A 12,905-nucleotide genomic window follows, 5' to 3' on the forward strand; every position below is an offset into this window, starting at 1 on the left:
ATATATATATATATATATATATATATATATATATATATATATATACACACACACACACATATATACACACATATATACACACACACATATATACACACATATATACACACATATATACACACACACACATATATACACACACACACACATATATACACACACACACACACATATATACACACATATATACACACACACATATATACACACATATATACACACATATATACACACACACACATATATACACACACACACACATATATACACACACACACACATATATACACACACACACACATATATACACACATATATACACACACACATATATACACACACACATATATACACACACACACACACACATATATATACACACACACTCAACCTGAAAGACTTTGAAACGGGTTCTGCATTTGCATGCAACTAGAATTCCACATATATCCAATTATGATCTTTTGGAGTAATACTAGGAGTAAAATACTAACCTTTTGCTGTGGTGTTCTGGATCTGAATGATCATGGTCTTGTTTGGCAGAAGATGTCCTCCTGTCCCTGGGGACCTTATGGGAATGAAAATAAACAAGACATAATCAGTATTTGTGTGTATGCAAAACCACACTCTCAGAAATTTCACATACAGCTACAAATGCAAATCAATAGTATTTTCTGTTTAGCCTGACCCCTAACAAGAAAGCAGAAACATAGCTGCCAAATGACAATAACTCATTATTATGGCACTATTTACCCCCAAGGAATTATATTTTCTTTAACCTCTGGGCTGCAGCACTTTGGCAGCTGGGGGTTAAACAATTAAACGGTTACAATAGCAAACAGGGATTGATCATGGATAATCTTCTTTAACCCTTCTGCTTTGGAACAGGCTAGTCCAGGCATGAATTGTAATACACAACTCTTCAAGACAACTGTTCAGCAAATACTTTTTTTTTTTTTTATAAATATGAAATCACAGTTTCAAGGTTGCTGCTCTTTCAGAATGAATACTGCACCCAACATCTTTGTCACTGGGTTACACAATACTACCTTGTAATAGTCATATAGGAGTCCCAGGGCAGCTGCCGAGTCTTCATCCCCATTAATGCTCATCATTGCTTTGGTAGCTGCAGTAAGAGGGTTCTCGAGGAATGATTTCCAGGCTTCATCTTCACTGGTATAAGATCTCCTCTGGGAATACAGAGGATCATTCTGTAGCACCAGCACCGGCCTTTTGCTTAAAAAAATAAAAATAAATAATAAAATAAAAATACACTAAAGTTAACAAACACACAACAACAACAGTAATAATACTACTACTACTACTAATAATAATAATAATAATAATAATAATAATAATAATAATAATAATAATAAGTATAGAACAAACCCATGCACTATATATGTGCAAAACTGTGCAAAACTCTCTCATTGGTTGATAAGGACAACCTTGACAGTTCTATTGGTCATCAGACAAGTTGGTCTATTCAGGATAAGAAAACCACTTTGTCTAGAACCCAAAAGTGTGTTCAAAGTGCAAGTCCTGGAATCTTTTAAATGCACTTCTCATTGCAAAGTATGTTAATAGTATACTGCGTACTATTCTGCATAATATATTATATTATATATATGGCTGGAAATGACTACTGGTCCACAAGTGCTGGAGCAGTTAGAAATGTCAGAGCATGTATAAAAAAGGGATTCGACTCTTTCCTATAAATACAAACACATAATAAGCATATACACTGTAGCTTTATCAGTCCTATTGCAATCTAATTATTTAACTCCTTGGCAGCCAGAGGACTGCAATGCATTGTTATGCATGACGGTACAGCCCTTTTGGCAGTTAAAGGTTTAAATCCTTAGAATACACAAACTGAAACCATGTGAACAAGAAAAATAAAGATATTTCTGTAAAGAAACAAACAAATCCAAGGTGCGTGCTCAGTATACTACTTGTAACTGGATAGCTATCAGCCAGCCGAGCACTACTGGCCCTGATCCAACAAGTACAGGAATATGGCTCAACGTAAAAGCCAATAAAATATTTGTGACAGTCACTAATGCATTTATGCCATTTTATTTGCTATTCCTACAATATGATGGGACTGGGTCTCTGGAAATATTTGGTGCCTGTGTAATGTAAACAGCTGGTCAATCAGAGGCATAGGTGAAGGGTGTTAACCAAGCTCACTATATAAAATTATATAGCACCAGTCTTGATTAAGCTTATCTCAACATAACTTAAGAAATGTGAATGTGCGGTATCAGTGTTCAACTAACCAGCCCACCAATCTGCCGCAACACGGTAAAAGGTTTTGCAAATTATGACCGTCTGTGATTTAGGGCAATATGTCACCATACACGTCATCCGTGACTTTTATGAACCTCTTATTTTAGTTTTTTTTTTACAATGTTTTCTATTTTCTTGCCACACTACTATAGTTTAAAAAAAATTGTATCCAACAACACACTCTGATATTTTGCCCATACAGTGGATCAAAAGGGTGAGAAAATATTGATATCGTAGAGAAGTGTGAAAACAAAAGAATGACCCGGCTCAACAGATTACAAAACAGATAGAAGAATTTTCTTTACTAGAGTAATTTCAGTAAATCACATGAGGAATTTTAATTTATTTCTTCGATTTTCCTTCCGACAAATGTATGTATAAATGCATTTCCGGTCTACTTTGCGTTAGGTTTGGAGGCGTTATGTCATGTTAAAGCAACAATAAAATCAAACTTAAATTGTTGTGATTCAGAGAGCATGACATTTTAAACATATTTGCAATTTAGTTCTATTTATAAAATGTCCTTTGTTCTTTTGAAATCCTTTATTGAAGAGAAAACTCGGCTCCCAGTAGTGTGCTACTGTTCCTCAGCTTAGCTAGGTATGTTCTTCAATAAAGGATGCCAAAAGAACAAAGCACATTTACTGCATGATCGGTCTCAAATATGAAAGATCTTTATCAGTCATTTTTAAGATCACTTTATATATTCTTTGCATTTTCTTTTTAATGTATTGTGGTGTTTTTATATAGATAGGCAGACACAAATAATGTTATAAACAGAAGAAATGCACACTATTTTACAAAAGAGGAATAAGCAATGGATTATGGGCAATATGAAAAAGTTTTATGGTCCGAACAAACATGTATCTGCTCATAAGTTTTAAAGGGCCATGATACCCAAATATTGAAACATTTGAAAGTAATGCAGCATAGCTGTAAAAAGCAGACTAGAAAATATCACCTGAACATCTCTATGTAAAAAAAGAAGACTTCAAGCAGCAAATCAGTATGCGTGTCCCAGGACCTTCAAGGGAGCATGCCTCATGCACACTCATGTTATTTGCCTATTCAGTAAAAAGAAGTTTACTATGAAATATGAGAGTTAAGTGAAATCTCATGAGATCACACTAACAGAGTTCACGACCTCAGCATTGCTGATGCCGATTGACTGCTGTTCCTTTCTTCTTACATGCAACTGGACAGCAGCTGAAGTATAACTTTTCACACAACACTTACTCTGGTGAGCTGAGGATGTTGTGAGGTAAAATATCTTCCTTTTTTACAAAGAGATGTTCAGGTGATGTTTTCCTGTCATCTGTTAACAGTTATGCTTCGTCACTTTCAAGTGATTTAGCTTATGAGTATTATGTCCCTTTAATTACTGATTGACTACAATTGTGAACACCTACATAAAGCTATGTATTTTGTTGTTAGTTTATTAGCGATTTGCTCCTCCTTTCTCACCTTATAATATTATTAAAAATACATAAATAAATAAAAACATATATTTATTCATATATACTTAAGCATGGCTGCTGGTTCCTAACTTTTTTGATGAAAAACTAAATAAATTATGAAACACTGTTAATGGAACTAGCAAAACAATTAAACTGCAAATCCTCTATTCTAAGGCAATTTGCCTATCAAATACTTAGTTCTGTTCTTAACAGTAAAAGTCAGTCAACTGAAAGATCATATTCTGTGATAATAAAATTGATATGAAATTTATGGCACATTTCAATTAACAGTATGTTCAAAGCAATAAAAATAAAGGACACGGCTGTTCAAAGTATACAGTTAAAAATAAATAACTAGAAATAAAAATCTTATCTTTTAGGATTTTTTGTTAATTAGTTACATTGTGATGAATAGAAATCTATTAGGACTTTAGAATATATTACATTTATTAAGCAGCGCTACTGTTTATTTATTCTTTTTAATGTATCCCACTGTTTTTGGTTCCAGATTATTTTATTTGTTCCAAACCATTAGTTGAAAAAAATGTATATGGCTAAAAAGAAAAAAAAAAACACAGATAATAGTTAAAAGCTAACAGAGGTTACCTTTCAGGGTAATGTTTGGAGTTAGACTATAGAAACTGTTTTGCAGGACTTGGTAATTTTTAACAAATAATACCAGCTGGATTACAAACAAAAAAAAATGCCAAGGATGCCCAAATGTTGGCGGGTTGGCGTCACTTAAAGGGACATTCCAGCCAAAATTGGAATACACATGGATACATTTCAGATTTGAATAGAAGCATTTTTGTAATATACATGTATTATCAAAAATGCTTCTAGTAAAAGCTATAGCTGTTTCAAATGTGTATCTAAGTATGCACTGTGCACCAGCATTTTAAATACAGTGCTTGCTCAGACAGCCTAAGGTGCTTGTACCATCTGGTAATGACTCAATTTGTTAATTGCTGACATGATACAAGCCCCACTGGCACTCTGAGCAGCTGCAGCACTTAAAATGCTGGTGCACTGAGAATATCTAGTTATGCTTCACATGCACGTGCATAGAAAAATGTTAACATTAAAAACAGAATTTATGCTTACCTGATAAATTACTTTCTCTTGTAAGGTGTATCCAGTCCACGGATTCATCCTTTACTTGTGGGATATTCTCCTTCCCTACAGGAAGTGGCAAAGAGAGCACACAGCAGAGCTGTCCATATAGCTCCCCCTCTATCTCCACCCCCCAGTCATTCGACCAAAGGTTAGGAAGAAAAAGGAGAAAGGGTGAGGTGGTGACTGTAGTTTAAACAAAAAAATATTACTTGACTCAATTGCCAGGGCGGGCCGTGGACTGGATACACCACAAGAGAAAATAATTTATCAGGTAAGCATAAATTCTGTTTTCTCTTGTAAGGTGTATCCAGTCCACGGATTCATCCTTTACTTGTGGGATACCAATACCAAAGCTTTAGGACACGGATGAAAGGAGGCAACAAGACAGGTACCTTAAACGGAAGGCACCACACTGCTTGCAAAATCTTTCTCCCAAAAATAGCCTCCGAAGAAGCAAAAGTATCGAATTTGTAAAATTTTGAAAAAGTATGCAGCGAAGACCAAGTCGCTGCCTTACAAATCTGTTCAACAGAAGCCTCATTTTTAAAAGCCCATGTGGTAGCCACTGCTCTGGTAGAATGAGCAGTAATAGTTTCAGGAGGCTGCTGGCCAGCAGTCTCATAGGCCAAATGGATGATGCTTTTCAGCCAAAAGGAAAGAGAGGTAGCAGTCGCTTTCTGACCTCTCCTCTTACCAGAATAGATAACAAACAAGGAAGATGTTTGTCTGAAATCCTTAGTTGCTTGTAAATAGAACTTTAAAGCACGAACTACATCAAGATTGTGTAATAGACGTTCCTTCTTCGAAGAAGGATTAGGACACAGAGAAGGAACAACTATTTCCTGGTTAATATTCTTGTTAGAAACAACTTTAGGAAGAAAACCAGGTTTGGTACGCAAAACTACCTTATCTGCGTGGAGACTCTCCGAGCAGAAGAGATAGCTACCAAAAACAAAACTTTCCAAGATAACAACTTAATATCTATGGAATGTAAAAGGTTCAAACGGAACCCCTTGAAGAACTGAAAGAACTAGATTTAGACTCCATGGCGGAGCCACGGGTTTATAAACAGGCTTGATTCTGACTAAAGCCTGAGTAAACGCTTGAACGTCTGGTACCTCTGCCAAACGCTTGTGTAAAAGGATAGACAGAGCAGATATCTGTCCTTTTAAGGAACTAGCTGACAATCCTTTCTCCAATCCTTCTTGGAGGAAAGACAATATCCTGGGAATCCTAATCTTACTCCATGAGTAACCCTTGGATTCACACCAACAAAGATATTTCCGCCATATCTTATGGTAGATTTTCCTGGTGACAGGCTTTCTAGCCTGAATCAGAGTATCTATAACTGACTCAGAGAAACCATGCTTTGATAGAATTAAGCGTTCAATCTCCAAGCAGTCAGACGCAGAGAAATTAGATTTGGATGCTTGAACGGACCCTGTATTAGAAGATCCTGCCTCATTGGCAGTGTCCATGGTGGGACAGATGACATGTCCACTAGGTCTGCATACCAAGTCCTGCGTGGCCACACAGGCGCTATCAGAATCACTGAAGCCTTCTCCTGCTTGATACTGGCGACCAGACGAGGGAGAAGAGGAAATGGTGGAAAGGCATAAGCCAGATTGAAGGACCAAGGCGCTGCTAGAGCATCTATCAATACCGCCTTGGGATCCCGGGATCTGGACCCATAGAGAGGAAGTTTGGTGTTCTGACGGGACACCATCAGATCCAACTCTGGAGTGCCCCATAGCTGAGTCAGCTGGGCAAATACCTCCGGGTGGAGTGCCCACTCCCCCGGGTGAAAAGTCTGACGACTTAGAAAATCCGCCTCCCAGTTGTCTACTCCTGGGATGTGAGTTGCTGAGAGATGGCAGGAGTGATCCTCCGCCCACCTGATTATTTTGGTTACTTCCGTCATCGTGATGATTGACGTAAGCTACAGTCGTGATGTTGTCCGACTGAAATCTGATGAATTTGGCCGCAGCTAGTTGAGGCCATGCCTGAAGATCGTTGAATATCGCCCTCAGTTCCAAAATGTTTATCGGGAGAAGAGTTTCTTCCCGATACCATAAACCCTGAGCTTTCAGGGAGTCCCAGACCGCACCCCAACCTAACAGACTGGCGTCGGTCGTTACAATGATCCACTCTGGCCTGTGGAAACATATTCCCTGAGACAGGTGATCCTGAGACAACCACCAGAGAAGAGAATCTCTGGTCTCCTGGTCCAACTGAATTTGAGGAGACAAATCTGCATAATCCCCATTCCACTGTTTGAGCATGCATAGTTTCAGTGGTCTGAGGTGTATCCGAGCAAAAGGGACTATGTCCATTGCTGCTACCATTAATCCGATTGCCTCCATGCACTGAGCTACAGATGGCCGAGGAATGGAATGAAGAGCTCGGCAAGTAGTTAAGAGTTTTAATTTTCTGACCTCCGTCAGAAATATTTTCATTTCTACCGAGTCTATTAGAGTCCCTAGGAAGGAAACCCTTGTGAGAGGGGAAAGATAACTCTTTCTGATGTTCACCTTCCACCCATGAGACCTCAGAAAGGCCAATACAACCTAGTGCTTAGAGCCGGCAAAGAGAATGACTGGGGGGTGGAGCTAGAGGGGGAGCTATATGGACAGCTCTGCTGTGTGCTCTCTTTGCCACTTCCTGTAGGGAAGGAGAATATCCCACAAGTAAAGGATGAATCCGTGGACTGGATACACCTTACAAGAGAAACAGTTCTAACTTTTAATAGAAGCATTTTTGCAAATACATGTATATTGGAAATATGTTTCTATTTAAAGATGTAATTCTAGTAGAATAGTTAGTGGTGTAATTTGTTAGAGCATATTATTATTATTATTATACATACAAACAGCTCAGATCACTTATGTAAGCAAGGCATGGCTCTCAGGACTGGAATGACAGCACCATTTTAACTATACAAGCATTCATGTGATAAAATGCTCTAACGAATTGAAACATCTTATTATACTATAGAATGTCCCTTTAAAAACTCACCCACTATTACACGAATATGGACATCGTTTGGCCTACTAGAAGTGCTTAAAGAGTGTATTGAAAATGGAGTTAAACTATAAAAAAAATTTAAAAAATGGGATAACACAGAAAACCTCAAAAATGTATAAATAAATTAATATACAAATAGTTAAAAAATAAATAAAAAAAGTCCATTCAAGAAGTTTAACCCCTTAATGACCACAGCACTTTTCCATTTTCTGTCCGTTTGGGACCAAGGCTATTTTTACATTTTTACTGTGTTTAGCTGTAATTTTCCTCTTACTCATTTACTGTAACCACACATATTATATACCGTTTTCTCGCCATTAAATGGACTTTCAAAAGATACCATTATTTTCATCATATCTTATAATTTACTATAAAAAAAAAAAAAGATAAAATATGAGGAAAAAATGGAAAAAAAAAAAAACACACTTTTTCTAACTTTGACCCCCAAAATCTGTTACACATCTACAACCACCAAAAAACACCCATGCTAAATAGTTTCTAAATTTTGTCCTGTGTTTAGAAATACCCAATGTTTACATGTTCTTTGTTTGTTTTTTTAAGTTATAGGGCCATAAATACACTTTGCTATTTCCAAACCACTTTTTTTCAAAATTAGCGCTAGTTACATTGGAACACAAATATCTTTCAGGAATCCCTGAATATCCATTGACATGTATATATATTTTTTTTTTTAGAAGACATCCCAAAGTATTGATCTAGGCCCATTTTGGTATATTTCATGCCACTATTTCACCGCCAAATGCGATCAAATACAAAAAAATTGTTAATTTTTTCACAAACTTTCAGTTTCTCACTGAAATTATTTATAAACAGCTTGTTCATAAATGGTTGTAAATTCTTCTCTGGGATCCCCTTTGTTTAGAAATAGCAGACATAAATGGCTTTGGCAATGCTTTTTGGTAATTAGAATGCCGCTAAATGCCACTGTGCACCACACTTGTATTATGCCCAGCAGTGCAGGGGTTAATTAGGGAGCTTGTAGGGTTAATTTTAGCTTTAGTGTTGTATAGTAGACAACCCCACGTATTGATATTTTGGTATATTTCATGCCACCATTTCACCGCCAAATGCGATCAAATTAAAAAAAAAAAACATAATTTTTTTCACAATTTTAGGTTTGTCACTGAAATTATTTACAAACAGCTTGTGCAATTATGGCACAAATGGTTGTAAATGCTTCTCTGGGATCCCCTTTGTTCAGAAATAGCAGACATATATGGCTTTGGCGTTGCTTTTTGGTAATTAGAAGGCCACTAAATGCCGCTGCGCACCACACGTGTATTATGGCTAGCAGTGAAGGGGTTAATTAGGGAGCTTTGCAGTGTTAATTTTAGCTTTAGTGTAGATATCAGCCTCCCACCTGACACATTACACCCCCTGATCCCTCCCAAACAGCTCCCTCCCCCACCCCACAATTGTCCCCGCCATGTTAAGTACTGGCAGTTTTTTTAAAATTAAGCATATTAACATATGCTGCTCTGTAGGATCCCCCCCTTAGCCCCCAACCTCCCTGATCCCCCCAACCAGCTCTCTAACCCTCTAACTTATTGGTAGCCATCTTGTCCCTTTAAGTAACTTTTATAAATAACAAAAAAAGTAGAAGTAGTTTAAATTAATATAGCAACCAACTGTGCACTTACCTACTAACGTATACAGACTTATAGGTAGTGCCCATCTCCCAATGAGTATTTTTGTAGCAAGTGCATACATACAGCTGAATTAGTTTAAAATTAAATGTAAAAGCAAAAATACATAACTAAATAATAGAAGCTGCTCTGCATATGGATTACAGAAGATTTAGGGCACAAGGTCCGTGTAAGCTTATTACACACCTCTTGAATATAGATGTCAGAAATACTCTTAAGCAAGAGCTTATTACACGACTTATAGAATATATTTAACAGCATATAGCCAAAACATAACCTAAACACAAACCCTATTTGGCAAAAGTATGTGGACACCCTTATTAGTTACTGAGTTAAGGTGTTCATCCACACCTATTGCAATCAGGTGCATAAATGCATGAAACCTTGGTATTGCAATGGGTCAATGGGTACAATGACAAACTCAGTTTCTTTACATGTGGCACTGTCATAGGATGACACTTTTGCCACAAGTCAGTTTGTAAAATTTCTGCCCTACTAGATCTGCTCTGGTCAACTGTAAGCTCTATTATTGTGAAGGGGCAGCATCTAGGAGCTACAATCAGCAATGCTACAGAGTGCTGAAGAGTGTAGCGTGTAAAAAGCACCAATCATCTGTTGCATCACTCATTACAGAGTTCCAAATTTGTCGCTGGGAGCAACATCAGCAGAAGAACAGGGCATCAGGAGCTTAACCCCTTAATGACCACAATGTACCCTGTATGTCACTGGTCGTTAAGGGTTTTTTCAGGACATAATAGCACAAGTCTAGCAAGAACACGCTATTAATGCCCTCCCTCCAGCAGGCTTTGTGGAATAGAGCAGTCTCAACGCTGGTGGCAAGACCGCGCTATAAAACAATCAAGTACCAAAAAAAGGCCAGCGACATACAGGGTACGTCGCTGGTCCTTAAGGGGTTAATGAAAAAAGAGTTTTCATGGTTTAGCAGCTGTACACAAGCCTGACATCAATATGCACAATGCCAAGCGTCAGCTTCTGTAAAGCACGCTGCCACTAAATTCTTGAGCAGCGGTTGTCTGATGGAAGAATCTGGGTGTGGCAGATGCCAGGAAAACACTACCTACCAGAAAGCATAATGCTTACAGTAAAGGTTGGTGGAGGAGGAATAATGGTTTGGGGTGGTTATTCAAAGGAGCTACTTTTCTGTGATTAAGAGTCATTCTCCACCTTAGTTATTCTGCACCAGAATGTGACGGCCATCTTGGAAACCCTGCTACCATATTTGTAAAGGCAAATTCATACACTCCCCTTACATTTTGAGCACTATTTCACAGGGGAGAAGCACACATAGGTGCCAGACATGATGCACGTGGAGCCTGGGCCTCTAGACACCCCTATAGCCAAACCAATAATGATTGTAGCGCCAGATGGGTCATATAGAGGTGCAGGTCTGATCTCTACGGAGACCCCTATAGTTACTCCTTTGGTTCTCTCTAAACAACTGGTTTTCAAACCTGTCTTCAGGCCTCCCCAACAGTCCAGATTTTTAGGATTACACTGGATGAGAGCAGGTAAAATAACCAGGTTTACTGATCAGATGATTATTTCACCTGTGCTCCAGTTCAGATATCCTCAAAATATGGCCTTTTAGGGAGACCTGAAGACAGGTTTGAAAACCAGTGCTCTAAACCAACAATGTTTAATTCCAACTTCCTTGTCTGTTTAAGCATAAAGAATTCACTTTTATTAAGGGGCCATAATACCCAAATGTTTAAACACTTGAAAGTGATGCAGCATAGCTATAAAAAGCCGACTAGAAAATATCACCAGAACATCTCTATGTAAAAAAGAAAGATAGTTTACCTCAAAAGTTCCTTAGTAGCCACATCCCATTGTAAAGGACTTCTAAGCAACAAATCAGTATGTCTGTCCCGGGACAGAGGAAGGAGCGAGCTTTCGTGCACACTCATCTTATTTCCCTATTCAGTGTAAGGAAGTTTACAATGAAATTTCATGAGAGTTAAGTCAAATCTCATGAGATCACAGTAAAAGAGTTCATGACCTCAGCACTGTTGATGCTGATTGGCTGCTGTTAATTTCTTCATTTTTTGTATTATTTTTTTTAGCTGCAGCTGGGCTGCAGATGATTATAACTTTTTACACAGAACTTACTCTGCTGAGCTGAGGAAATTGTGAGGTAAAATATCTACCTTTTTTACATAGAGATGCTCAGGTGATATTTTCCTGTCAGCTTTTTACAGTTATACTGCATCACTTTCAAGTGATTTAGCATATGAGTATTATGTCCCTTTAATGAAATTAGGTTTGTATATTTGTTATACGTTACTCTAGGAATACATTGTGGTGTCAATGCCAAAGTTTTCATACTATTATATTGTTATTCTATTTAAAAAATGATTAGTGTCCACAGACACTGTGCCTAAGGAATGGCGTCAATACCATTGAAGCACATGCAATGTTATAGGGCTTTATCGGTGCTTTGTATAACAAACTAGACTGGGATTGTGTATAAAATGTATTAAATGAAGCACGACTGGGAAATTATAAATAGGCATCTAGAGTAGTAATTAGTAAAAAGTTTTATTTTCCAGACACTGGCTGCACATAAACCCAATCCTTGCACCCCTCCTATGTATCCTGAACAGCACATTCCTACACAGTGTACACAACTGCAATATAATCCAATGCCTATTGATTAAAAGCTAAAAGCAATGAATGATAACACCTTGCAGGTTATGGAAAGTGATCCTGGCACAACAATTCAAGTCTTAAGTCTTCTGTTATTGAGAAATGACCCAAGGCAATATTGATGTCATGCAGTTTTCCTTATGAAAATTCAATATTCAGAAACACAATGAGAAGGATTCCCACGTTGATCAATTTAACTCCCCCCCCCCAACCTACGAAAGGAAAATAAATATGTTCCAGCATTACAGAATGTTCAGTGTCGTACAATTTTAAGTAATAATGCTAAATTGGAAAACACAGACAAATAACTACAGGTATACCTATTAAAGGGCATTAAAGGGACATTGTACACTAGATTTGTCTTTGCATAAATGTTTTATAGATGATCCATTTAATTAGCACATCTGGTAGTGTTTTTGTAACAATGTATAGTTTTGCTTATTTTTTTCATAACATTGTTCAGATTTCAGACTCCTAACCAAGTCCCAAAGTGTCAGATGTAGAACCTGCTGCTACTGTTTGCTTAAAGGTTCTTTTCATATGCAGGGGAGGGGAGGGGGAATGTCTGCTCTTCCTGATTTCACAGCCTCTTTCACTGGGTGTCCCAGCCTAACCTCATTAACAATGATAAACTGGGAGCTTCTAAGTAAGTTTTTAAAAGGTTTTAGACTGAATTTTTAGATCA

The 12,905-nt window shown here is 37.6% G+C and overlaps 1 protein-coding gene across 2 annotated transcripts in view; it reads right to left on the reverse strand.

The window, feature by feature from the left end:
- The window catches only part of GRHL1 (grainyhead like transcription factor 1), a 58,119-nt gene that overhangs the window by 39,261 nt on the left and 5,953 nt on the right, over positions 1 to 12,905 (reverse strand). For both annotated transcript variants that reach the window (XM_053709697.1, XM_053709695.1), the window contains exons 2-3: positions 1,047 to 1,233; positions 492 to 565 (exon numbers count right to left, since the gene is read on the reverse strand). In XM_053709697.1, the coding sequence (XP_053565672.1) occupies positions 492 to 565; positions 1,047 to 1,233 (261 nt within the window). The remainder of the gene's footprint in view (positions 1 to 491; positions 566 to 1,046; positions 1,234 to 12,905) is intronic.

This window comes from Bombina bombina, chromosome 4, assembly GCF_027579735.1.
Source record: "Bombina bombina isolate aBomBom1 chromosome 4, aBomBom1.pri, whole genome shotgun sequence".
Lineage (NCBI taxonomy): Eukaryota > Metazoa > Chordata > Amphibia > Anura > Bombinatoridae > Bombina > Bombina bombina.